Source organism: Amblyomma mixtum, chromosome 3 (assembly GCF_055824585.1).
Source record: "Amblyomma mixtum isolate Tamu chromosome 3, ASM5582458v1, whole genome shotgun sequence".
Lineage (NCBI taxonomy): Eukaryota > Metazoa > Arthropoda > Arachnida > Ixodida > Ixodidae > Amblyomma > Amblyomma mixtum.
Window position 1 is genome coordinate 100,245,290 of NC_143014.1, and position 26,585 is coordinate 100,271,874.

Below are 26,585 nucleotides of genomic sequence, written 5' to 3' on the forward strand. Positions count from 1 at the left end.
TTGTACGATTTCACTATAACAATCAATAGTGTATCCACAGATCTCCCATTGGCATGCTTGCATTTTTTTGCTATTAACGTTTGTTCTATAGTCCAAAATGTTCCCCACTGGCTTTCTATAGCAGCCTTAACTACTTGGCGCGAGTGATGGACAAACTTTAAAAGAAAGATTTTGCTACGCATCGGAAGAATGGACCGTTACCTTCAATGTTTACATAACAATACTTTATAATATTCCAATATTTAAAATTTCAACAAGATTATGCACACTACAAAAGATTTTTTTGAGATGCAATATTTTTAAAAAGGCCACTCAGCTTAACTGCCCCAACACAACATGTCAGCAACATACTAAATGGAGTACTGGCAGCTCACTCTGCTTTGTAGCTCCCACAACACTGGACAGATATGGTGAGACACAGCATGAGAACTATGCAGCCATTTGTGATAAATGTAATCGTGCAGGAAGTCACTCACGTGAAAACCAGACACCAGAAGTGTCATGAGCAGAACATAAAAGTTGGTGTCAAAAAATATGCTTTTCACTTCATCTGTGTCCTTAGTTGTCAGACCTACCAGTGGAAGCACAGAGAAGCATAGCAGCAACCATGAGAATCATGCCCAGTTTTCTCAAAATAAAAAAATCTGCGGCCCAGCGTAACAAAAAGAGTTCAGAGCCCGTGCTGAAGGGTGTACACAGCCATGCCTGTCACCATCAATTCTACACTGCCAATATACAACACTGCTTACACATTATCGTCTCTTAAAACCCACTGCTTACTACCTGAGAAAGCCTCCTTGAAAGAACCATGCAGACCACAGGATAAATTCATGCAGAGTGAACGTCTGCAGAAGGCTTTGGACCTGGGCCCATATTCTGAATTCAATTGCAATGACACATACTTTGAAGTGCACACCCTCTGGCAGAAATTGTTAACAGAGATGGTTGTGTCTGTTCATATTCAACAAATGCAGTCATATGCACTTGTTTTCTCTGATTGCACAAAGCCTCGACCTTACCTCAGTTGAGTAAAGTGATTTTCAAACTAAAAGCACAAAATGCTAAAAAACTCTAAAAAAAACAAATGATTAGTGCAGACAAAATATGTGTGCAAATATTTCAATCTGTCAGCAAAAAGAAACACTTTTTTGGTCAATGTTTCTGGCTGTAGCTCCTATGCAACTGCAGTGATGTCATAGTATCTTAAGCACTGCTTTGGTGTGTTTGAATGAATAAGTGATTGTTCCAAAATGGCATGCCTATGAAATTGCAGGTTAATGTACCAAGGCAACAACGTCCATACAGCAAATATCTGGTGAGACATTTGAGTTGCCGGATTGAGTGCAATTAAACAACATGTTGCTCCCTGACAGCTGGTCCAAAATGCTTTACTTCACAAATGGATATTAGAATTGCTTCTGTTGTTTCAGCCAGTCAGTTGGCACTTTCAGATAGCAGTCCTTACGGGAACTGAAGCCAGATTACGGACTATGTGTATTTTGTGCACTTGCACTTATGTGTCTGTTGACCCTTTTTCTGATGGCAAAAGAAACCAAAAGCAAAGATGTCAAACACAAAATGGACACCAGTAACAGTGAGGTGTTTTTCTAAAGCCCAATAATCACAAAATTCACAGGGATAAAACGGCCTGGGTAGAGTGATACGCAGTACTATGCCTTCAAACCTCATAATATTGAGCTGAATTGTTCATACTCTCCAGAAGAGATAGTTCTTTGGGGACTTGGAAAACATTTTTCCTATTTCAAATGAGTACTACCAATCTGTGGTAGCTATCTCATTCTGAATGCGAAAAATATAAATGCTGGAGATAGAGCATCTACTTTCCCCACACCTCTTCATCTCTGGTTCTTGGAGCGTAACACCAAGCAAGAAACACTAATAACTGGTGACAGTGATTAATATTTAATGGTGCAAGGGCAGCTTTGGCCAAAGAGCGCCATGGCACAAGGTGTTTTCTGTCTGCTCAAGATGGGGGACCCATCTTCCAACCATACCACTCCAGAGAAGCCAAGCGCCAGGCCAGAGGAAAGCTTGTATTTATAGAAAAACCAGCATTTACTCAGTGGCACCAGGAACTGAAGTATGCACCTCCCCAATTGCGAGGCGAATGCTCAAACCATTAGGCGGCCACTGCGGTTGAAACACCAATACTGAAGGGGACCACAGCCTCAATAGCCCCTAGAATGCACCTCCTGCCACTGGCATGCACCCACACAATCGTAGACGGCAGCTTCGTAAATGACGCTGTTTGTGAGAGCAATATGAATTTCATGCATGTGTGCAATAATTCTGGCTATGCTCAGTCACAAGACGTCCCCCACAACCATGAAGGTGGTGCACTAGAGATGCTCCCATTCACATTTTTCAGTAGACAGTTCCTGCACGGTGACATAAGCCATCTGGCAGGAGCTGCTGAAAAATGCTGCCACATATACTATAAAGCTGGTTTGCACAGTCAGCCTTCTGTAAATCAAAGCACTAACACAACAATGTTGCATTCCCAGGGCACTGCACGGCTAAACCTACAACACAGCTGTACCTTTCTTTCGTGCAAATGCCCAAGAGGAGATTAAAACGTTATTATGGTAAATTTGACAGACTGAAGAGGATTAAAGTAAATATGCAGTGATACTTGATGTGCCCCGATACCGGCGACATAAATTGCAAACAGTTAAGCCTGGACGTAAGGAACCTCTAAATAGCGAATTTCTCAATATTACAAAGTTTCTGAATTCTCCAACGCTGCCCTCATGGAAGCACGTATGTTTGAGACCTCCATGTAACAAAAGTGTTGCGGCGGTTGACCTTGATATAGAAAACTTGCTATGCCGACTATCTGTTCGTTTGTGCTCAGTTATGAAATTTGGCTGAAAAGTTTCATGACGATAAGGCACAAACTGACTTGAAAGGAACGTCTACGATCACAACGAGCAACCACAGTTGACATGACACGCTGTAGGCACATAAGTGCTGCTTTCGCTTTTGGAATGTCGTGTCACATGGCACTACAACAGTTCCGCTCAAAAGCAGTGAAAAATAATAGGACATAGCAAAAAAGACATAGCACAAGCAGTGCGCGCCCATCGCCACCACATGGTTGCTCGCGTGATTCCGGCCCTGCTAGCTCTTGTGCATTGGGAGCGGGTACGGCGGAGCGTGCCGGCGATGAAGGCTAAGAGTCCGTTTCCTTGGTCAACAGCGGTGCGCAGACCAACATTTTCATGGTGATTTCACCCACATTTATTTCTTATTTTGGTTTCCATTCTGCATTTCGTTAGCCTCCACATTTCTGTCCCGTAGGTGAGTACAGGTAAGGTACAGCTGTTGTATACTTTTCTCTAGTGGGATATTGGTAAACTGCCATTCATGATCTGAGAGAACCTGCCATATGCACTCCACCCCATTCTTACTCTTCTCGTTATTTCCCTCTCATGATCCGAATTAGTGGCCACTACCTGCCTTAAGTAGACATATTCCCTTACCACTTCCAGCACCTCGCTACCAATTGTGAACTGCTGTTCCCTTGCAAGACTGTAGAACATTACTTTGGTTTTCTGCATGTTAATTTTAAGACCTATCGTTCTGCTCTGCCAATCTAACTCATTGATCATGCTTTGCAGCTCACCTCCAGAGTGACTTGGCAAGGCAAGCAAGGCAATGTCATCAGTGAATCGAAAATTACTTAGGTATTCTCCATTAACTCTTATCCCCAAATGTTCCAAATCCAGACCTCGGAACACCTCCTGTAAACAGGCGGTGAATAGCATTGGCGAGGTCGTGCCTCCCTGCCTGACACCTTTCCTTATTGGAATTTTATTGCTGACTTTACGAAGTACTGGTAGCTGTGCAGACGTTATAGACATCTCCCCAGTATTTTCAAATAAGCCTCTTCTACACCCTGATTCTGCAATGCCTGCATGACTGCTGAAGTTTCAGCTGAGTTAAATACAATCAATGAATGCTATATATCGGGGGTAGTTATATACTGCGCATTTCTCTATCACCAGATTGATAATGTGAATATGGTCTTTTGTCGGGTATCCTTCACGAAAGCCTGCCTGATTATTTGCCTGACTGAAGACTAAGGTTGTCCTGATTCTAGATTTATCAGTAGTTTAATATTGTACTATCAGTGTACTATCAACTGTAGTTACTATCAGGTGTGAACACTGTTTTCATGTACACAACACCTTTGGCTAGCAACTCAAACGTACTCAGAAATGCCCTTGCTTACTGAAAGGTCAATACTGCAAATATAAGTGCTAAAAGATTCAAACAACTCACCAAATGCATGCATAGACTTCAGAGCTTCATTGACAGTGACCATAAGCCGCAGTCGGCCAATAGACACTGGGCTAATCACTATTTTCAATGGCATTTCAGGAATGCTCTTGTTTACAGGCTGCAACATTGCAAAATTCATTGGCAACTATTAGTGGCTAAAGGGAAAAAAATCACACAGTTATCTTGCTCATTGACAGGTGAAAAACAGGACTGATGCGATAGGCAGCAAATTACCCATGACACTGCACGCACATCTGAAAATACTTCAGTATTTTCAGACGTGCAACACTGCAATGGCACAAGAGTAGTTTTTCTGCCATGAACAGTAGAATCTAAAGTATTATGAAGGTGAATGGCTACAAGTTGGCTCAACCAGACTAACACTTTTTAGAAATGGTCACTCTCTTTAAAAGAAAGTGACTACACAGGGTAGAAGAACTTGACCTGTGTAATAGGAGAGCTTATGTGTCTGTGCAATAAGAGCACCATAACAGCTACTATAACTAAAGCCATCTAAAGAATTTCTATCTGTGCTAGAAAAGCGACTGCACTTCAGAATACATTTCTGAATATAAAAACATGAAAAACATTTTCCCAGAATCTGAATTAAAATACTGGATTATTTTTCAAGTTTTTCAGCAAAATCTCACACCCTGTATGTTGAACGAAAATAAGGACAGCAGAAAAAAAAACTGACGGAATGAACTTACAATAAAATCCTTTTCCCTTGTTGAAACATCAGTCATGTGGACAATAGGTACATATTCTCGTCGAGAATTCAGCCTGAAAAAGAGAGCAACCAACATTGTTTAAACAGGTAGCATGTCGTTCCTTTTTTCTTTTACCTTGGCAGCTCCCATAAAAAAAATGATCACTTGCAGAACTTTTGAGATCAGGGCATTTTGTTCAGTACATGAGTGTACATAAAGCCAAAGTTACCAATGTGTTCTTTGTTCACTCTCGCGCCTGCACTCTTCCTAATCCAACACTGAATACCTTAGTAAACATGCAGTGAATCAAAGTGGAGAGACACAGTCAGCCTGCCTGACACCACTTCTGACCGGTATTCTCATGCGTCTCTTGATGAAGACTATGGCCACTGCACTGCCTCTGCAGATATTTTCTGGGATAGTTACACAGACTTCCAGCTTCCTTCTTGCCCTTTCAATGTAATGCCTGCATGACAGGTGACATTTAAAATGAATCAAATGCTTTTTTATAATCTACTGAGGACATGCATGCTCTTTGGCTTATCACTGAGGAGATCTCTGTCAGTTCCTTCTTCACATTTCTCTTTAACCTCAATAATAGTGCGAATATAGTCTACTGCGTAGCACATCATTGCCATATTGGTCAATGCCAATAATGGTGTGAATATAGTCTATTGCATAGTACATTATTGCCATATTAGTCTAATGCCAAGTATTTCCCATTAACTCCTATACCTAGTATACTTCCCACTGCAAACCTCTGAATATTTGCTATAGAGTTGCAGCAAAAAACGCTGAAAAAAGTTAGACTCTTTGGCTGACAGTTAGTCTCTTTGGTTGACACCTTTCCCGATTGATATTCTCTCACCCCTCATGTGGAAGACTATGTTGCTTAGCAGGCTTTTTAAATACTTTCTAGCAAACTTTTATAACCTCAACATAAATTGGAATGCTTCCTAGAAGGCTGGGAAGTTACACTTTTCTTGGCCAGTTAGCAACGTAAACAGCCAGTCTAACATCTATTTTATACAGGCCAGGGGTGCATACTAGAAAACAGTTGAAAAAAGAGCTGCTTATCAAAATGCTGACAGTTTCGTAACAATGTCCATGCATATGCCACCTCGTGAAAGATGGAGGCATGGAAGAATGCGGTTTTAGAGAAAGGTAGGCCTTTGTCCGCGGAATCAACGAAAGAACAGTAGAACTGCACAGGCTGTTTTTAAGTGACACACACTACAAGATTAGATTAATTTGGGCACAGAAACATAGCGCACAATAAAACAATTGATTGCACTGATTAAAGAAAACAATAGTGCGTACACAAAACCTGAACAAATATAACTACCAGGACACTTGATGCAATCTTGAACCATAAAAGAGGTCACCCCAGCAGCCACAGAAACAAAAACTGAATCAGGCATCCAGTGGCATGCGCTATGACAGCGTAGCACATTTCAGTGCCTCAATGAGTGTAACCCAGTTGATGCACATGCCAAATACCCCTTGATCAATGAACAATTCAGGCATTTACTTACATTAAAGCTTGTTGACTGCACCTAAATCCCAGTATTCAAAAACATCCATCTACCAAAAATATGATGTACTGAAATGTTTGTATACTGATGGATCTGCGCATTGCAATACCTACATACTGACATATATCCATGAACAATGACATACTGATATGTCCAATACCAAAAAGTTGTGCACGAATAAGTGAGATCTGATACGACCAGTATCACCAGTCAGAGACTAGTGTCAGATTAAGCCTTTCCAATTATGCAGAAGAATTAAACCTTGGCTAAGTTACTGTGTACAAAACTATTACGTTTGCTTACTACAGTAGAATTGCAATGATATGATCCCAGATGTTATGAATTTCTGGATGATACGAATTTGTAAAATGCCCTGGCCAGAGTGCATTGCGTGCAATGAGCAGAAATTCGGTATTTATGAACAACCCCTCGCCGTACTGCGGATGACACGAATGTGCAAGTTGTGACCACACCCTTGAGCAATATATATATCGCTGAAGCCAGCATCACCAGTCGTGCTGTGCACATCGTGAGCAGTGAGTGGCGGCGCGCAGCCCATACATTGTCAACGTCACCATTGCCAGTCAAGCAGTATGCGCCGCGAGCGTTCCATACATTGCCGACACCGCGATTGCCAGTCGCGCGGACCACACCACGACTAGTGAGCGGTGGCGCACGGTTGTAAATAAACCCTATCAGCCTGTGAAAACATATCTACGTAAATTCTACATACAATTTTTTTTTCATTTTGGATGATACGAATACTTTTTGTGACCCCGCGAGATTCATATGAAATTAACGTAATAAACAAATCTAGTAATGCTGGAAAGCTGGTAGAGACAGCCATGACAAGAAAAGAAAAAAAAAGACCTTCACTGAGTAGAGTAGGTCATTCCTACTCAGTTTGGTCAACTACGCTGCTACAGATAGGAAGATATGTTTTTACATGCCCGGCATTGAGACTGTCTACCAATAAACTCTCACAAGTTACACTTGATAAGCCTATGGCAGCATAATGTTTTGCACTCTTATAACCGCCACAAGTGCAATAAACCCTACGCCAAATGAAAACACGACACTTACTGGAGCAAGTGGGCTATTTCACCAGGAATCTGGTTTGCTTTGATGGGGAATGGGTCACTCATAATATTCACCTCTACCTTGGGGTTCCAGTGAGTGACTGGATTGCTTTCTTGCATTCCTGGTGGCTGCACCTGAGAAAATGCCAAAATGAAATGGCCACTACAGTCACTCTCACATAAATTTTGCAGAAGCCAAGTTTCCTTTCTGTCACAGGCAATAAGCATTCCAACAATAAGCAATAAGCATTATTTTTCCAGCATTTTTGTCAAGATAATAGGAATATGAGACACATTAAAGGGACACTGAGGACAACTCCATCCAACTTTTCTTTTTGATAAAAATCGATTTTGCAGCTCCTTCTCAGTATGCTGACATTTTTTCGGCAGCAAAAGGGAACTTATTGCCAAGAAAATTACATTTATTAATCTTCTTCCCACTCCATTCAAACTTGTGACGTCTACACCGAAAAGGATGCCATAATAACTGTTCTGATGTGAATAGTGGTGCAGCCTAGCATCTGTTACCCGTAACCAAAAAAGTATGTAGACACACACAATTTACTTGCCAAATCGGCCGGTGATGGAGACAACTTCCACTATTTGGCCTTTTCTAGTTTAAGAGAGCTTCATTTTTAGCGAAGGTAGCGTCTTTGTCGATGCAGTTGAACTTCAATTTGTTCTCAGTGTCTCTTTAACATGATGGCACAATTAACAAAACCATAGCTGCATCTAGCAAATATGGAGCACCCCCATAGAGCAGTAGGAATTTCGATACTTTTGGCAAAAGCTACTCCATGTAAACTAATAAAGCAATAGCCCAATTTTATGGTTGTAAACATGTGGTACATGATATATAGAGGGTTTTACACCCTGAACCTGCATGTGGACTATGAGAAATGCCTTAGTTTTTGGCCACGTGGAGTTCTGTATTGTGCACTGAAAAAGCATGCTCACAGCACACAAGCACTTTTGCATTTCATCCTTGATCAAAATTCAGTTGCCATGCCACAGCAGAATGCCACAGCCATTCAGCCACCCCGTTGGGTACGACTGTAAACAGTGTTGTTAACACGAACCAAGGGTTTAAAAGAAACTATGCGGATAGAGAATGAAACTTTCTTTTTGACTATTGCCTAGTGTAACCAATTTTATTTTTAACTTCAATATTTTCTAATTAGCTCTTTCCTTACCGTGCCCATTGAACACCGTTAGCCTGCTAACGATGACTTCCCTCATCGATTTTGGGACCTTCCGTGCTGGTTACGGGCCACTTCTGGCTTGTAGGCAGAGCCAACGTAGTTCCCCTTTTTTCCACGAGGCAGCACTTTCTTAACATGCTGCAAATATGCGGTACAGCGCTCATTGCTCGCCATGTTGCCCACTAACGTCGACTTCACTGCTTGACTTCGCAGCCTTCCACGTTGCTTCCAGGCATGCTACGTGTCTGGCTCGTAGTCAGAGAATTGAAGTTTTGTCTCCGAAGTAGTTTTCTTTTTTTCCCACAAGGCTGTGTTTTTTGAACGCGCTTCGAAGATGTGGTATCATCAAAGTTACTTGGCAGCCTCCGCATGCGCGATGTGTGCTCTAAAACGTCAGAAATTGCAGGACTATGCTTTGTGAAGGATTTTAACAACAATCTAAGGAGCAGCGAGTCTTGGGATTCAGTTTTGACATCGGTGACGATGGAAAACAGCCTCGACACAGGCAGCCGCGCTCCAGTGCCCAATTACATGGTTTCAAGTAATTGTTTTGTAGCAAAAATACTACTCAAGACAGAGCTCCGATTTTTTTCACTGCAAGTGACCAACAGAATGCCAAACATTTTGCATATTTCAGAAAATTCCTAAGGTTTCTTCTTTTTACCTAAAAGCGTGTCTTTACAAGTTTTGTTCAGTTTTTTCCTAAAATCTTGTTTTTGGCAAACAAATTTTTTTGTTGCATCAATTTGTTATTTATACTTACATGCCTAGAAAGCACATTTATTTAGCTTTGTTTTCATGTACTGCATTATATTTTAAATGCAACAGTTTCTACAGAAAAATAAGAACTGAAAACTACAAAAAACGGTCATTTTCCTTACGGTAAGAAAATAGTTAATCACTTATGATTAATCACTCAATCTTTAAATATTAAATAAAAGCTGCAATTAGGAAGGTATAGACTGCTATCAAAAGAATGTAAAAATGGCATGACTACTGAGAAAATAGCTTCCCACACACGAAAGGAATCATGTGAAATTACACAGGCGAACTTGAGTGCTATAAGGTGTGCAAACCGTAACCTTGCCATAAACATTTCAGATTTCACAAACTTTTTGCATAGCACAGAAAACGCTCTCGCAATAAAGCTGTGGCCACAGAAGTTATGCTGTCAGTGGCTGCTTCTGCTGCACTAAAACTCTGACATACTTTGCATGTCTCCACTGGCTTAAAACTAAAAAAATAAAAAAAAAATTAAGAGCAGCTCAAAACACTCCTACTTGCTTTTAACAACCACCATCAATACTTTAAATTCAATTTCCACAGCATGTAGCAGTTTTATTTAACCTTTTAAGGTTCTTTGTACACAATTGTGTACAGGTTCCCACAGATGTTTTCAGAACCCAGAAACCACGAAAGTGCTGGATTCCTTCATTGCCTGGAAACCTGGCCTGACAAAGGGGGGTGTACTGTGCTGGTCATGCAGGGAGGTACAAAGCACACCCTTTAGTTCGTGGCTGCATGCTTTGACTGGCAAAGAATTAAGCTTTTCTTGATTTTCTGTGTATCAAAAACTTCTGTGGGCACGTGTACATTGCAAACTGAGAGTTTTTTCCGAGAGTGTACAAGAGCTAGCAATGATAATATGGGCGCCCCGATCCCTTGATTACTCATTAGACAAATCCTGGTGTTTCGATGTTATAATTTCAAACCACTATGGAACTTTTTACGAAATTTTATACATGGCCATAAAACAATTACTGCTGGTGTTTTTCATTGCGGACTAGACTTGTCATTCTTAAGAACAGCATGAACTATTTAGATAAAAAAAAACTAAATTTCTCAAAAGAAATAAAAGATGGCACCTGAAAGGGTTAAGCACTTGGCCCACATGAACTTGGCCACTCTCTGCATGTGTGTTTGTGTGCAAACATGCACATGCATGTTCACACACATATGCTACACTACTATTTATAGCTATAACATTTTGACCTTAGCAATGGAATCGAATGATGCTACAACTAAATGAAAACTCAGAACATTACTATTACCAGGAGCAGAGAACTCTTCGACAGAGTCCCCGCCAGCAGTGATGCACTGCTGTTACTTCTGCCTTGGTCTCTGCGTGCTGTCATATAAGAATGAGGGTGGCTGTTTTGCCTCATCCACCTTTCAGCTGCACCGTATGCCAAAAACTCCTGGCTGCTTCGCAAGATGATAGATCTGAAGGTGACATGCTTTGCATTTGATATCACCAGTGCATTATACCACTGGTGTCTTCCAACAGCCTCTGTCATTCTTCTGTGATGGCATGCAAAAATACCAGCACATGGGAGGTGGAAGTGCATCGTTGCTAGTAGGGGACTACATCAAAAAGCAATGCACACCTGGGAAAGAGGACATTCCAAACTTTCATCTAAAAACGACTTTCAATTCAATCACTACAGTTACAGCCTAGGAGACAAAACTTACTGTACACTTCCTGTACATGTGCTTGCATGCACATACCAGATCTTGCATGTGTGTGTGCAAGTTCTGGTACAAGAGCAGCTACTGCAACATTTCTTTCACATAAAGGTAAAAATTTTGGTTATTTCTTTCTCATTTGAACACACTCTTTTAGCTTAACATAAATGGCAACGAAAATGCACAACTAAAAGAAGAAATAATACTATGACTAGTGCCATCATGAAGATATATTAGATGAACTCACTTGTGGATCTGATTTCAAAGCTCCAATAAGTTGGACCTCTTCACCAGTCGGAACCAAGTAGCGTGTAAGTGGACTACTGCTTGTGCTGACAGTTGATGTGCTTATCACTTGTTCCAGCGACCTCACAGGTTCCTTCTTTTTTCTCTCCAACAGCAGCACAAAAGCATCTAATGTGCCATTGCGTAATGTCCTCCGTGGGAGTGTCACATTGACATTTCTGCCAGATCATAAAGCATTTTCAAACAGAACAGCTATAATCAGTGTGCTAATTCAGGATTTAGGCAAGGTTGACAGTGTACCGCCTCTGTCGAAAGTTCAGAACCCAAGGGGTTTGCTTCTAAGCCGTGTAGTGGGAATCTTGTAGAACCTGGAAATCTTAAGTTTCGGAGGGGTTAAAACGAGAGTTTCTCTCACCTTTAAGAGATCTGTAGTGCTGGCGAACAAGTCATACAGCACAGGTCAGAATCAAACCCCTTAAGCTCTTTACTTTTGACAACGGGTGTACATGGAGAGCCGACAAAACCCCATTCTGTTTGCCCCCTTCAGCAGTACTCACATCAGTGCACAACAGAATAATAATATATACTACTGCAGAGCACAACTGCCAGCACTTACATGATGTTGTAAGCTGTTGTCATATTTTTGTAAGCTGCTTTAATGCACTTCAATGCTTTGTTGACTTTTCTGAGCAATACTATCAGTGGCATATTTTTTATGTGCTCGTGAGAGGATTTAGGAACGCCATAAAAGTCACTGAAGACAATTACTTGTTTCTTGCATTGATTTTGAAACAACACCAAAAATGGTGAAAAATTTCATGGCTGCTCTTTAGAGCTCCTGACACTGTTGCACCGTATTTGAACAAGGTCTAAATATAATATGCCCCCATCTTTCTTATACCCAACCTCAACATATAGCTTTATGTCGAAACACCGTAATTGATAAACATAATTGCGTGACATTATGGTTTACAAAATTTGATACGTTCCACTGAGCCATAAAAAATAGCATAGCTCCATAGTTTAGTTTTTTCTGAATTCAGAAGTATAAGATTAATTGAAATTGCACCATAAAAAATATAATGAGAACTTCCGTAAGGCTAGCAGTGTTGGCAAAAAACACAAAGCGGAGAAAATCACACTTGAAGCGTGCACGCCAGCCATTAGGACGTTGTTATAAAGGCCTCAGAAAATGGCAGAATGCAGATGTCCCAAAAAAAATCTCACAAAAGAGAGTAATAACAGGATGTAGGAAAGGGCATCAGCTTTCGAACAAAACCAAGTGGGTGGCCATTGGAGACGCAGTCGAGGGAAACGACGAGCGCAAAGTTCTGCCGCATTTTGCTCCGAAATCACCATTTCTGCACATCGCAGGTGTGAAATATATCGATTTTTCAGTAGCTGGAGGTCGAATTAGACCTCGAAACATTTTAGGCAGGTACTTCAAAGTGTACTAAACTTGAATATGACATTTTTGCAAAATGAAATTTTTACGTTTTCCTTTTACCATTTCAAGACCTGCACCTCCCCTTAATTCTACTGTATTACTCAGGGACTATGTCCCTGTGTTTTCAGCCACTTTACCTTTACCCAAACACTGCCTGTAATGAAGTTGTTTCAGGAGCTGAAACCCTTATACTTGTAATTTCATGGCATGTGGATACAAGCACGTGTGCACAAATTGTCAGTGGCCTCTTAGTATTTCCCAGTAGCCCATTTTCAGTTACAGAGAATAATTGCAGATTAATTCCAATATACAATTTCATAAAACTTCACAAACTGTATGGCTGCATAGGTATTAACTTACTTCTCTTGAAGTTCAGAAATGTCGAACTCGTCTTCAGACCATAGTACAGCTAAATCACTTGCTCTCCTGATACGCTTTGATGTAGTTATGCAGAAGAAGAACTGCAGAAAAAAAACATGAGACATTAACATGCATGCTTTTTTCATAACTCAAGTGTGTAACATATCACAAGGAATACTGATAACAACAGAAAACAACAGAAAAAATAACCAACATGGTTAATCTTCAACACTTCCAGGTTCGAGGGTCCATCAAACGGTTTTCAAGGTAGCTATAAAATGCGTGCATTATGTACAGTAAAGGCCACTGCACATTCATGCTGCATACAAACACCGAAAAAAATTGGGTGCTTAAACTTCAGTGTTCTGTTCATTTAAGATCTTTTGACTACTGTGAGAGCTTGCCGGTATCCTGCCTAACCATCCTACCACCTACTTCTACTGCACACTCCGCAATGACAATTGTGAGATTATCATTCACTGCTCGAGCATTAAGGCCGTTGTCCTCGGTTAAACCAAAATATCTGTTCTGCAGCGAGATCCTGAAATTTTTTACCTTCTCTCTTACTGCTAACAGAGGACGGTGCAAGCATGAAAAAGTTGGCGGAAAGAACTTTTCAACTCCAGGTGCGATTGTGGGTTCTCTGCCGCAAATAGAAGTGTATTATTTGGCTCAGGTGTTCATGATGAGGGAATGCAGTGATTGAGCGGGTTTATGTACTCTCCTCAGAAGGTGTTTCAGAGCCCCTTTAAGGCAGCAGAGAAATACTTCAAAACGCACAACTGTGCTACTTAAACCAATAGTACCATGTCTCACTAAACCCCTTGCTACCAGTGTGTAAATTTTTTACTTTAACGGAGTGTAACTACTACTCATTAGCCAGCCAGCTATGGTGTGCATGTCAGGGATACTGACTTTTTCCGTTAAAACCGGATTTAGAAAATTACATTTGGCGTACTTTTATCTTTTTTTTTTTCAGTTTAAACTGAGAAGACCAACTCCTATACACAAGCAGAGCAACTAAACAGCTGCAAGTTCCTTGTGGCTATGAAATGGCCCTGTCACTAGATGAGAAATTCCGACAGTAATGGCAACCACTTATATACACACAGCCCTACTAAAGTGTAATGTGCCTTTTCTGAAGATACCTACAAGGCTACCCAATTCACTTTGTGCAGTTCAGTGAAAGCGTGTCTTCTTCAGGCTTTTCAGAGCCCACAGCAAGAACAGTGGGAGCAAACAGCTCAAATGAATTCGCTAGGTAAAGCGCAGGCAGTGGGTGTTTCTTCAAAGCACAAAAGGGTAGCTCAAGATGTGGCCGTCTCATTTCTGTTCACATCACTTGCTGAGTTAATAATGCAAGTCACTGTAGCTCAACAAGCATACAGCACAAGGTGCTTTATTATAAGATAGCCTTCCCTCTGGCCTGGTGCTCCACTTATCCGAGGTGAAATGCTCGGAAAATAGGTCTATGACACCACTTTGAGTAGAGTGAAACACATTGTGCCATGGCGCTACTCGGCCAAAAGCTCCCCTTGCATCATAAAAATTAATCATCATCATTACAAGATGCTATCAGTGAAGATCACAGAATGCAATAGAGATCATTTTCAAGAAACTTTCCTTCCCCCATTAGTTTTTTTTTTTGTTGTGAAAACCATTATCATCATCAGCCTGACTACGCCCACTGCAGGGCAAAGGCCTCTCCTATGTCTCTCTAATTAACCCTGTCCTGAAAACCACCATGCATCAAATCTAAGTTCCCCGACATCAAAAGTAAACATTCACAATATGAAACAATATTTAATACCCAACAAAAGAAACACGCCTCAATCACACCTTACCCTCCTGTCTGTGGCTGTCATTTCCACAAACTAAGCAAGTTAAACCACTCTGCATTAAAAGGTTGGCTCCAAAATAAGGAAGAAAAGAAAAACACGGAACAGAAATCTTGGAAGCAATCCTGCTGGGATGTAGCTACAGGTTTGCTGCGTATAGCCGTCTCCATCAGAAATAGCTAATCAAGGCAAATAGAGCATCAACAATTTCAAGCTGCAACTATAAAAAAGCACCAAATTATTCACTGCAGTTATATTTTCATTCAGAAGTGCAAGATGCCGGACTAGATGGTATTGCATAATGAAATAAAACAGCGCAAGGAACGGGACGAAACACGAAGGAGCAAAACACAACCCCCCTCTTTGTACCTTACATATGTGTCCTGCATCGAAATAAAATTTCAGTAGTTAGTCAGCGCCCGTGTCTGTGTTTTGCTCCTTCGTGTTTTGTCCTGTTCCTTGCGCTGTTTTATTTCATTATATTTTAATGTTTACCACATATTAAGCACAATTTGTATACCTTTACAAAAGTCTGTGTTGTCACTTATAAAACCTTCAGGTACAATTTCACGCCTGCCATTTCAAGTTATAAAAAGCAAAGACCACAGCTATGAACCTCCCTTTTACCCTAATACGCCACCAATAAAAAACTAAGTGGGACAACATAGTTGTGTAGAAAAGAAGACTTCTGTAACCAAAGTTAATCTATTGCTCTGCTATTTTCCTCAAAAAACTAAGACAGGAGAAGAATGAAAAAAAAAAAAAATGAACAGCACCAAAACCACTTAAAATACATAATACTGCTATGCTGACATAAAGTGGAGTCTTTTGTGGGTGTGTACTCTTTTTTGCAGACTGCACAGAGCTGCATGACAGAGGTGAGTAGGGTGTTTCCAAAGAATGCAAAATTCACCCATAAGGACGGTAGTTGTAGTGAGCCTCACTTGAAATCGTGATTCGGTGCTCCATGTAGGCCTGATGCACAACTCGTTTTTATCACAGCGCTTTGGGTAGTACAATGTGTAGAGTGTCCACATAGAGTGCAGGATGTAGGCTAGAAATACGCCACTCAAGCCTACAGTCCATGAAAACTTCATGCTTGCAGATGCTTGTTTCACTATCTTTCAAGTGAACCAGCTGAAAAGGAAAGAGAAGTGAAAATCAGTCTGAATATGTAAATCAGAACTTGTGTCACATCAAAATATGAGGAAAACACATGGAATGCTTTCAAAACCTGTTTAATCCGATATTAATTTCGCACTGAGCACTTCTTAATGGCACTCCAGCAATCTCCATGTGGCCTTATATCAAAAAATTTTCGAAAGTGCTGTACAAAAACCACAGTGGTGAATTCATTCAGCTGAATGGGCTAACACTAAAATCTATCCCAAGACAAAATGAAATCCAAGGAAACTGTACATGGCAAGTCACACACAGTTTCATTTTTAACTATTCCACCCAATAAGAAGGCATGTTTGATGGTGCAGTGCAGTGTGTACTGCGATGCTCAGTATCATTCCAAGAGTAGCGAAAATGCTTATGGCATATGCATCTGCACATTCGGGCTAGCACATCATAACTATTCCTGCAGATTTGCTAAATCAGTCAATAGATTCCAGGTACATCAACGGCCGGGGGTTATTTGATTTTTTTCATGGTCTGGCAGTTTAGTTTTTCATTTTTCTTTGCACAATTCCGGAAAATTGATTTACTTTGCAATATAGTGGTTGAGAGCGGCAGCGAACTAGTCAGGAATAGCAACGAACCAGGGAATAAAAGCCAATGCGTCTGATATGAAGGCAATGGATGATGCGATAAAAACTGAAAGTCAACTTACGGGACTGCGTAACTACTACTTATCACCACGTCATTACACCAACAGGCCGGTATAGCAGTTCAAAATAGGCCGCGTCCGTGCGCTGTAAGGGAGAACACTAAAGGGCGACGGCTAAACAAACTTAACTATACGTGCGTTATTCTTGCCACGCAAGCTACACTCAGCAAAGAAACAGAGAATGAAATTCGGCGCTCCCGTTAGGAATACACGCAGCACATAGCTGCTTACAGTTGTGTTTTGCAGCCAAAGGCCTTCGCGATGCGCTTGAGAAGCTGTTTTGGACGTCATGCTCAACGAAATGTGCCGCAGAAGGTGCACTACATACCGATAAATCGCCTCTGGTTGCTATTCCATTTAATTAAAGCAATGAACAGAACACCTATGCAGTGCTATTAGTGGTTCGCGGCTTTGTACACGTTCGGAACACCTGGCAGCGGCGGAACAATATTATGCATTGCCGGCGACGCCATTTTTCTGATTCGGCCGCTGCTCGAACAAACTGGACAAAGAAATTAAATTTGTCTTTGTGCCCTAACGTATAGCAAAAGATTATTTAATATCAACAAAATACTTGCTTCTGACAACATTTATTTGGCACACACTGCCAAAAAATTTAGGCATGTTTCCATAGAACTCGTAAGTGTCATCAACGGCTATGGGCATCGAGAGCACTCCGAATCGCAAAGTTGGCGTTGGTGGGCATTTGTCTAGCGTTCGGCTCGTGGCGATTGCGTGTAGATTTTTTCTTTTGCAGGAATTTTTGCTTAAATATTAGCCAAAATGTCGTTCAAAGGAGGTCCAGGACAGAAAGTCCAAAAGGTTATGGTGCAGCCTATTGTATCCTTTCACTGTTTGAAGACAAAGCGCATGTTCTAGCGCACCGTGTTCTAGCGTTTACCGGCTTTGCCCATTCCCATTGTCTCTTGAGCGGAAACCCGGCGAAATCTTCATGAAGCGCAACGTAACAACCATTATTTATTGAGCGCAGACCCACTCAAAAGCTCGCATCTGTTTTTTTAGTTCATATTGCGTAATACGTCTTGAACAAAGCCTGTCTATTTACTGTTTCCTGAGGGGACAATGTTACGTGTTTTCGAGGGTGCGCATATCTTTCGTGCAGCGAGCGGTTTCTTTTTCCTTGACAGTTTTGTTTCAGAACCTGATCTTCAGATATCTGCAAAACGTGAGTATCATGTTGAGACTGTTTACTTGAGATTGCACTTATTGTGTATATCATCAGTACGACGGCACATGGTGTGGTCGACAGCGGGCGTTCATTGCCTTGGGTTATTACAGGGTTACAGGCAGCTTGAGAAAGCTGCTAGCCTTGTCACGCTAAGGCATGCATGCCATGCATGGTCACCATGCTTGCTTACCATTTCCAGTTTGAGATGTACTGTGAGGAACTTCATGAAAGGCAACCCAAGGTAGATGCAGTGTGGTAGCATAGCTTCCACAGAAGCACCAGGAAGTGAACAGAGCAATCCAGGATACCTTGCGCTGTGGCCGTCTGTTTCTTTGTCGTACGATGTCTGTCTTGGATCGCGCTGTTCGCTTCATGATGCTATAGAATCAACTGGCCCGCAAAAACGTTTTAATGCAATTCCATAGAAGCCCATATATTTAAAACATGGTGCTTGTATTGTGGAGCTGGCGCCACGTTTGAAGTGGGGAGACAACTAAACATTGACATCGCTATGTGTTGTTTGGTCACCACATTTGAAGTGGGGAGACAACTAAACGTTGACATCGCTACGTGTTGTTTGGTGGGAAAAATGTGTTCGAACGTCTTGGGGCTCAGTGCGACACACAAGACAAGGACAAAAAAAGAAGACGTGACGAGTGCTGACTACCTACACCATTTTTTGATAGTCAGTTCTCGTGTCTTTTTCCTCCATCCTAACCTCATGTTGCCCTGAATTTCCAGGTGTTAACGAACCAACAGGCCTGGCTATTTGTCTTAGTGCCTGATAGGTACTGCAGTATAATTGCTCATACATATTTTTAATTCACTACAACGCTTAAGCAGCCTGCTTCAAGAGCTGAAATGGCAACAAATGACATATCAGCAGCTATATTGCAATTTTTTTCATGCGTCATATGATCTAAACAATTCTTACGTGAGTGCCGCCGCGGTGGCTCAGTGGCTATGGTGCTCGGCTGCTGACCCAAAAGACGCGGGTTCGATCCCGGCCGCGGCGGCTAGAATTTCTTTGGGGGAGAAATTCTAGAGGCCCGTGTACTGTGCGATGTCAGTGCACGTTAAAGAACCCCAGGTGGTCGAAATTTCCGGAGCCCTTCACTACGGCGTCTCTCATAGCCTTAGTCGCTTTGGGACGTTAAACCCCACAAAACCAAACCAATTCTTACGTGTCACAGCCATTGTTCGCTCAATGAAGCCAAAACAACATGAAAAAAAAAAATTCAATTCTAAATCATTTAAGTGGTAAGTGAGTACCAGATGGTGATGCATCTGTTCTAATACCTTATGCATCATTGCAGAGAAGAAAACTTAACTAAGATGAGATGTCTGTGGTCTTTTTAAAAAAAAATCCCGCCTGCTGTCTGGTAGGCGCTTTCGAGATTGTGTCCCATCTGGTTACGGGATTCATGTAGGCCTTGCAGTAGATACTCTCAGTGGGTATGGTACAGCTATTACCACAGTTTTGTGGCAAAGGGGGATGAAAAGTGTACAATTTGTTTCTTTCTTTTTTGTTACATTGTCATTCTAACGGTGTTAACTGTTTTGCTTACAGAGAGCACGGATCCAAGTTTGGCTGTATGAGAACGTTGCCTTGAGGATTGAAGGCCACATTATTGTGAGTGAGGCACATTTTCAAATGTCATGGAGTCATGTGGGAGGCGTGTTACAAAAAAAGTGATTTATGTTGAAACGAGGCATTTTATACAACTAGATTCTGCAGCATAAACTGCATTCTGTTGTGCCATTTCCCTTTTACTTGGAGGTGGTGTATTAGGTACGCAACCTTTTGTGGTAGTTGCTGAAAAATGATTTTGCAATAATTTAATACATGTAGGGATTAAAAGTTGTAGTTAGATCATTGTGATATTGGGCAACAACACAGGCTGATCGGCAAGTTGGTATCACATAATAATGCTGAAACAGCGCACCTGCACATGGATGAGGGGAAATGAGACAAGACGCGGCGCTGACTTGCAGCTGAAGACAAAGCATATTGCTTATTATCAGAAACGAAATAACTGGCGATAAAACGGCGCCCTCTCCGTGCCCTCATGGGTGGTTCAATAGTTTCGGATTTGGGCACGTGCGCAACTGTTCATCTGGCAAAGTGACCACCAGCACAAGTGAGCTTGGTAAAAAATGGCGCACAATTTGTGCCCTCGCCACTCACGCCTTTTGCAGCCACGCACAGCGATGTGGCCACACCTATCTTCCTAAGCCTGCCTGCATGCTCCTGCGTACATGCTGGTGGTCTGGCACAGCAAAGAGCACAAAATATGCCAGTAAAAGTGTAAAAACTTGAGGTGCGCAAATTATGCGAGGGCGTAAATTACGCAAGTAAATACGGTATTTTCTACTGAAAAAAAAACAAAAATGGGTAACTCACTGGATTATATATAGGTAAACCATAATTTTACCATTATTGCTTGCACGTGCTGGTTATTGGACGGAGCCAGTGCAACTGCAGCTTCCAGAAAAGTTTTTTGCTCTTCAAAATTTGGACTGTTTACTGCTTCAGTGACGAATTGCCAGCTTTTATCCAGGACTATTGCATGTTTCTGGCCAGTTTCTCGAAATAAGTGGAGTCCGAAAATTGTTTTTACAACTGAATGGATACATTAAGAAGTGCTTGGGGTTGGGCTCGTTTTAATATTGTCATTGGGCAAATGGGGCATGTTAGGGACTGCGCTTAACATCTGTTTTTGTCTCTAACATGTCTCTTTTTGCTCAAACAGCGCAGCCTTTGAAATGTATCTGGTGCTAATCTCGTGGTGTGGTAGGCACCATGTTGAATTTTATCTTGGTCTAGTACATTTCTATGAGCTTTTTTGGCACGTTTGTGGGCTGTTTGCCATTTTCCTTGCAATCGTTTGGGTGTGTTTTGTAAAAGTAAGGTCTGAGGGCGTGGTGGCCATCCGGAACCGTCTGCCTTCTCACGTTGGGTTTTAGTAACGATGCAGTCCGTCGCCTGCAGTTCTATCTGTGCTACTGCAGATGCTTGGTTGAAACTGCCAAGGTTACGCGCATGCACTCTGTGAGCCAGGTGGCTATCTCTGAATCCCATTCATCTTTAGAATGATAAAATGTGTGGTTCTGTCGCACAAGTTAGAACGCGAAGCAAGGACGGCAGCGCTCGCAGGCAGCCCACGTTTTCGCGTGCATCGTTGGTGACAGTACAGAAGAATGGCCAGAAACAGTCAGTCTTGCAAAAATGGCACAGCTGTGACTGGAAAGGCCAAAAAGTGTTTTATTGGTCCATCATTCTGGTTCTTAGGTGAATGGCAGAATTAGCATGGAATGATGTATCTTCCTGTGAGTCATCTGTTTTTTGCACATGTGATTTTTTATGCAGCGTTTGTTTTCGTACACACACGCACACAAAAAAATGAGCTATTTAGATTCTTGTTCTGGTCCACTCGCGTCTCTGCACAGGACGTGTGCTGTGCTGTTTATCATTTGCCTGATTCATTCTTCCTATTTTAGCATGCTTGCAAGCCCACTGTCATTGCAGAAAGTGAAGGTTACACTAGTTGTGTGCTGCTGTAGTCCCCTGCCCTCCGGTTCGGGTAGCAGGGTCTAATAATAATGTTTCAAGCCAAGCATGATGCACCATTGGTCTTGAGATGCTTAGTTCACTGGTGGCATGTTGTGTCAGAGTATTATGTTGAATAAGGCAGTTTAAATGCTCTTCCTTTCAGGGCTTTGATGAATACATGAACCTGGTGTTGGATGATGCAGAGGAAATTTACACCAAGACAAAACAACGGAAACAAGTTGGTAAGTACTCGGGGGAATGTTGGTTTGAGGTGTATTAAAAAAAATCAGAAGGAACACCTAAAGAAAATTGGTACTGTGGGGACACTTCCAAAAATATGGCAAGTGAAGGAGTGCTTCAGACCCTTTAGTTTTTGTCTCTGTCTTGTGCTGTGGCTTTCTTATTGAAATGTGAGCACAAAGATTGGACTTATGCACCAATCATGCCCATCTTCATGCTGCACCCCATACCACCATTTCACCATGCACTGGCTGCTACATGTGACTTGTATAGTAGGCACTTCTTTGGTGCTGTTCACTCCGTCTTCAAGGAGCCTTTTGCAGATAACAAAGATACACCCGCCACTTTCTTATTCTACTCTGCACAAACTCGTGCGCCATTTCCTTAGCATCTGTTGCCGCTGTGGCGAGGTTAGCTTGGCTGGCTGCTTATAGGAGGAGACAACATAAGAAAACAGCTGTTGTTAACACTGGGCCACGGTCCACAGCGTCCTGTATTACTCTGCTAGCCAATCACAGTATTAAATGAAATCTTTTATGCGAAGCATACTACTTTAGCTACCACTTCAGCCCTTCTCCGTGGTTATGCGCCTCCAAATCACGTGTTACGTGACGTCACACCACGTGACACGATGACGTCACGGCAGTGGAGAAACGGGGGCCCACCTCGCGCCGTCGCTGTGGTTGTGCACCTCCAAATCACGTGATACATGACGTCACACCACGTGACACGATGACGCCACGACAGTGGAGAAACGGGGGCCCACCTCGTGCCGTCGCTGTGGTTGTGCGCCTCCAAATCACGTGATACATGACGTCACGACAGTGCAGAAACGGGGCCCACCTCGCGCCGTCGCTGTGGTTGTGCGCCTCCAAATCACGTGATACATGACGTCACACCACGTGACACGATGACGTCACGACAGTGGAGAAACGGGGGCCCACCTCGCGCCGTCGCTGTGGTTGTGCACCTCCAAATCACGTGATACATGACGTCACACCACGTGACACGATGACGTCACGACACTGGAGAAACGGGGGCCCACCTCGCGCCGTCGCTGTGGTTGTGCGCCTCCAAATTACGCGACACGATGATGCTTCGCATTCTCCAGGCTTAACCAAGTTAAGCCTCAGCCATTTTTTTTAATGTTCATATTTATTAAGAAGCCAGATATCAAAATACTAGAGCTTATTTTTTTCCTTCTGTTCAGCTTCTTGTTTAGGTAACAAAGAAGTTTTAAGAATGGACTACTTTTTTGTCATAGAGGAATTCTGTGCAGCGGCCTTGAATATGGGCGGAGCTTCACTGCAGACTTACGTTGTATCCGGCTGTAGCATATCAGAGCTTGCACTGCACAGATTTTTCCCAGAGCTGTGTTGGACTTCACTACTGCAATCAATCCCAGATGTATTGAACTTTATGTGAAATAGTTTCTTATATTGATCAATTGATATATAAATTAGTCCAGTTAATTATTCCCTTTTCAATAAAAATAAATTTCATTCAAAGGAAATGAACCTTGGAACATGAATGTCATTTGCCCTCTTTTAGTGCTACTCTGTAAAAAAAAAATTTTTTGAAGTTGACAGTCGTGGCAGTCAGGTTAGAAATATGACAGGTAAAATATAATGTGTAGTACATGCAGAGTGTCTGAAACTATAATCTAATGTTGTTAAATTATGCATGTGTTTATATATTCAAGAAATAATTCAAATTGCTACATCAGCAGCACCTGTCCTTCACCAAAACAATTGAAGCATGAATTGGTTAAGTGTAAACAAATAACATGGTGGATGAGGGTAGCAGCATGAAGCAGCTAAAAATTGTTTGGGACTGACATTTATGAGATGAAGGCCTCTGCTTAGCAGGCAGAGCCATAACAAATGTGCTCAGTATTGAGCGAACGCTATAACTGCTTCGAAGCAGCTGTGAAAGAAAGGAAAGTGGACAACTCGCATGGCAGTGCCTGTGGGCTGTTCAGACTCAAGAGCCTGCAATATGGGCAGCTTTTTGCCATAAGTAACATGGGTGTTATGAAATGTCTGAAATGACTTATTCTTTTATGGAGTACAGTTTATGATTATGAAGTGTTTGTTTTCACTGCTGGCTCAGGGTGGAGAGTAAGCATTCAGTTCAAACTCAAATGTGTGCAAACTCAAACTTAATGACAGCAAATAACCCTGTGTAGTGGCCAGTCAGTGATGTTGGACACTAATGTTAATCATTTTTGAATGACATTGGAGCATCTGTGCAGTTGGTATAATTGTTTTTTAACATTTTTTAATGTCAATTTGCCCAACGATAATTACTGTCCAATATGAAATGGCTGAATTAGCATGTTACCTGTTTTTGAAAGAGGCATGCAGTGATGTACATAATTTTTTTTTCTTATCTTCTAGGGCGGATCCTTCTGAAAGGAGAAAATATTACTCTAATTATGAGTACACAAAGCATGTGAAATGTTAGCAAGTTGTTGTACTTGCTACTGGACATTTGTTTTTGTTTTATTCTGCATCTTTTGTTATGTCCTTACTGTCTCCAGTTTAGGATATTTAATTGTGTCACCCCATCAAATTTGATTAAATCCATTGCAACCGTGTACAGCACATGTCTTTTGAGCTCGTTTCAATCCCTAGTGACAAGCCTTGTGAGGCTGTGTTCATTGTTGACCGTACTTCACTGCTAACATTGAAAGCTCGTAGCTTTTTTTTTTTTTTTTTTTGCTGCTGCATGGCTGCTGCATATGAGTGTGTTTTGAATATATCCACGTTGGGCTGTTGTCATTCAGTATTCTTTTGAACTAGTTCAGTCTAAGCCTTGCACACAGTCTTGCACTTAGCCCTGAAATGCTGAAGCATGCGACTTGCATATTGGTGTGTTTATATTTCAAAATGTCTTTTTCATTTGTGTGCTCAGGTGAAAGAATCGGGTCATTTCATGATTGGTTTGATGTCAGGCAATTGGTGCATGGCTTGTGTGGCATCAGCACCAAAATAGACAAAACTTGTGAGGAAATGTACGACAATGCTGACACAATCAACAGTGTTATTGATGATTATTAAAAATGTTGTTGTCCTTGTCAGCAAAGCTGTTGATAGTGTTGAAGTTCTACATTTCCTCAGGCTTTCGGTTTTTGTCTATTCTCAAGGTGAGGCCACGCAAGTCATTTCAAGAGGGGTCATCTAATGGAGGTATGCTGTACAGCGTAGAGCAGGGCAAGTAAAAAAAACTTCTTCACAGGTTAGGTATGCAGTTTGAAGCTTAATTATTTGAAGTTATGAAGTTTTGCCCACTTTGTGGTCATTATGGTCGGGAACTGTAGCATGAGTTGTTCATGGGACCCCCACAATGTGCAAGCAGTAGTATGTTTATCAGAAGTGGTATTGGAGAGTTTTAGTATTTCGGGCTTTGCGTAATTGCGTGCACAGCGAAATAGCGAGTCCAAAGTGCACATGCGCAGGACGCTAATGGAGAAATAGCATTACTGTACGCACGCAGTTTGCAGAAGTTAGCGTTGCGGCAGTTGCGTCTTTTGCGCCCTTAGCGTGAACACATGGCGGCGTCCTTCCAAGCGAGAGCCGCTAGCTTCAGCTGATTCAGCAGTCCTTGCGATTCCGGGCGGCATGTTTACCGGACACTACTCGTATTGTTGCTTCTCGCTATGACTTACCTTGCTTCGATGATAAAGTTTCAGCTGCAATTCAGCCCAGTTTTTGAGACACGCTCTCGATTCTGGAGAGCTCAAGCCTAATGGGAGCTCATGCTGCACTGCTACCGTCTTCAACTGCCCGAAACGTAACACAAACGTCTGGAACGAAACAAAAATAGATTTGGAGCTTTCTCGCCATGTTAGCTGTGTTGTAAAACGGGGCAATGGCGGTTGTCACCATGCTAAGCTTTGTTTTGTTTATTTTTGTGTAACTGTGTTGTAAAACGGGGTAGTGGCAGTTGCCACCATGCGAAGCTTTGTTTTGTTTATTTTTGTGTAACTGTTTTAATATGGGGTAGTAGCAGTTGCCGCCATGCTAAGTTTTGTTTTCATTATTTTTGTGTAACTGTGTTGTAAAATGGGGTAGTGGCAGTTGCCACCATGCTAAGCTTTGTTTTGTTTATTTTTGTGTAACTGTTTTAATATGGGGTAGTAGCAGTTGCCGCCATGCTAAGCTTTGTTTTCATTATTTTTGTGTAACTGCCGCCGCGGTGGCTCAGCGGCTATGGTGCTCGGCTGCTGACCCAAAAGACGCGGGTTCGATCCCGGCCGCGGTGGCTGGAATTTCTTTGGAGGAGAAATTCTAGAGGCCCGTGTACTGTGCGATGTCAGTGCACGTTAAAGAACCCCAGGTGGTCGAAATTTCCGGAGCCCTTCACTACGGTGTCCCTCATATCCTGAGTCGCTTTGGGACGTTAAAACCTTGTAAACCCATAAACCCTTATGTCACCTTTCTGCTTCTGAGCCAGCAATCTTCCTATCGCTTTTTGCTAACTTCCACTGCAGCGCCACTAATGGGCATGGAGGGGCTTATGAGAAGTGCGTGTACTCACCAGCAGCCGCCCATTCTTTACAGTGCTCTGTACCTTTGT

At 42.0% G+C, this 26,585-nt stretch overlaps 2 protein-coding genes across 3 annotated transcripts in view; one reads left to right on the top strand and one right to left on the bottom strand.

Moving 5' to 3' along the window:
- Positions 1 to 17,515, bottom strand: part of LOC149351149 (lipid scramblase CLPTM1L) — a 43,435-nt gene extending 25,920 nt beyond the window's left edge. The window contains exons 1-9 of one of the 2 annotated variants that reach the window (XM_089580429.1): positions 17,351 to 17,515; positions 17,026 to 17,107; positions 16,133 to 16,325; positions 13,351 to 13,451; positions 11,545 to 11,761; positions 7,634 to 7,764; positions 5,016 to 5,088; positions 4,306 to 4,423; positions 477 to 571 (exon numbers count right to left, since the gene is read on the bottom strand). In XM_089580429.1, the coding sequence (XP_089436555.1) occupies positions 477 to 571; positions 4,306 to 4,423; positions 5,016 to 5,088; positions 7,634 to 7,764; positions 11,545 to 11,761; positions 13,351 to 13,451; positions 16,133 to 16,285 (888 nt within the window). In that variant the 5' untranslated portion in view covers positions 16,286 to 16,325; positions 17,026 to 17,107; positions 17,351 to 17,515. The remainder of the gene's footprint in view (positions 1 to 476; positions 572 to 4,305; positions 4,424 to 5,015; positions 5,089 to 7,633; positions 7,765 to 11,544; positions 11,762 to 13,350; positions 13,452 to 16,132; positions 16,326 to 17,025; positions 17,108 to 17,350) is intronic. The other variant, XM_089580428.1, reaches the window with a different exon arrangement.
- A 167-nt stretch (positions 17,516 to 17,682) lies between these two features.
- SmE (Small ribonucleoprotein particle protein SmE) lies at positions 17,683 to 24,605 on the top strand. Its single transcript, XM_089580430.1, has 5 exons — positions 17,683 to 17,862; positions 18,182 to 18,208; positions 19,782 to 19,844; positions 21,928 to 22,006; positions 24,404 to 24,605. Exons 1-5 carry the CDS (start codon positions 17,806 to 17,808, stop codon positions 24,460 to 24,462), a joined length of 285 nt encoding a protein of 94 aa, XP_089436556.1. The 5' UTR covers positions 17,683 to 17,805; the 3' UTR covers positions 24,463 to 24,605.
- The last annotated feature ends 1,980 nt before the right edge of the window (positions 24,606 to 26,585 follow it).

Coding starts and splice junctions, on each gene's coding strand:
- SmE (XM_089580430.1), top strand. CDS start 17,806: ATGTCGTTCAAAGGAGGTCCAGGACAGAAAGTCCAAAAGGTTATGGTG. Junction 18,209..19,781: donor TCTTCAGATATCTGCAAAAC/GTGAGTATCATG, acceptor TTTTGCTTACAG/AGAGCACGGATCCAAGTTTG. Junction 22,007..24,403: donor AAAACAACGGAAACAAGTTG/GTAAGTACTCGG, acceptor CTTATCTTCTAG/GGCGGATCCTTCTGAAAGGA.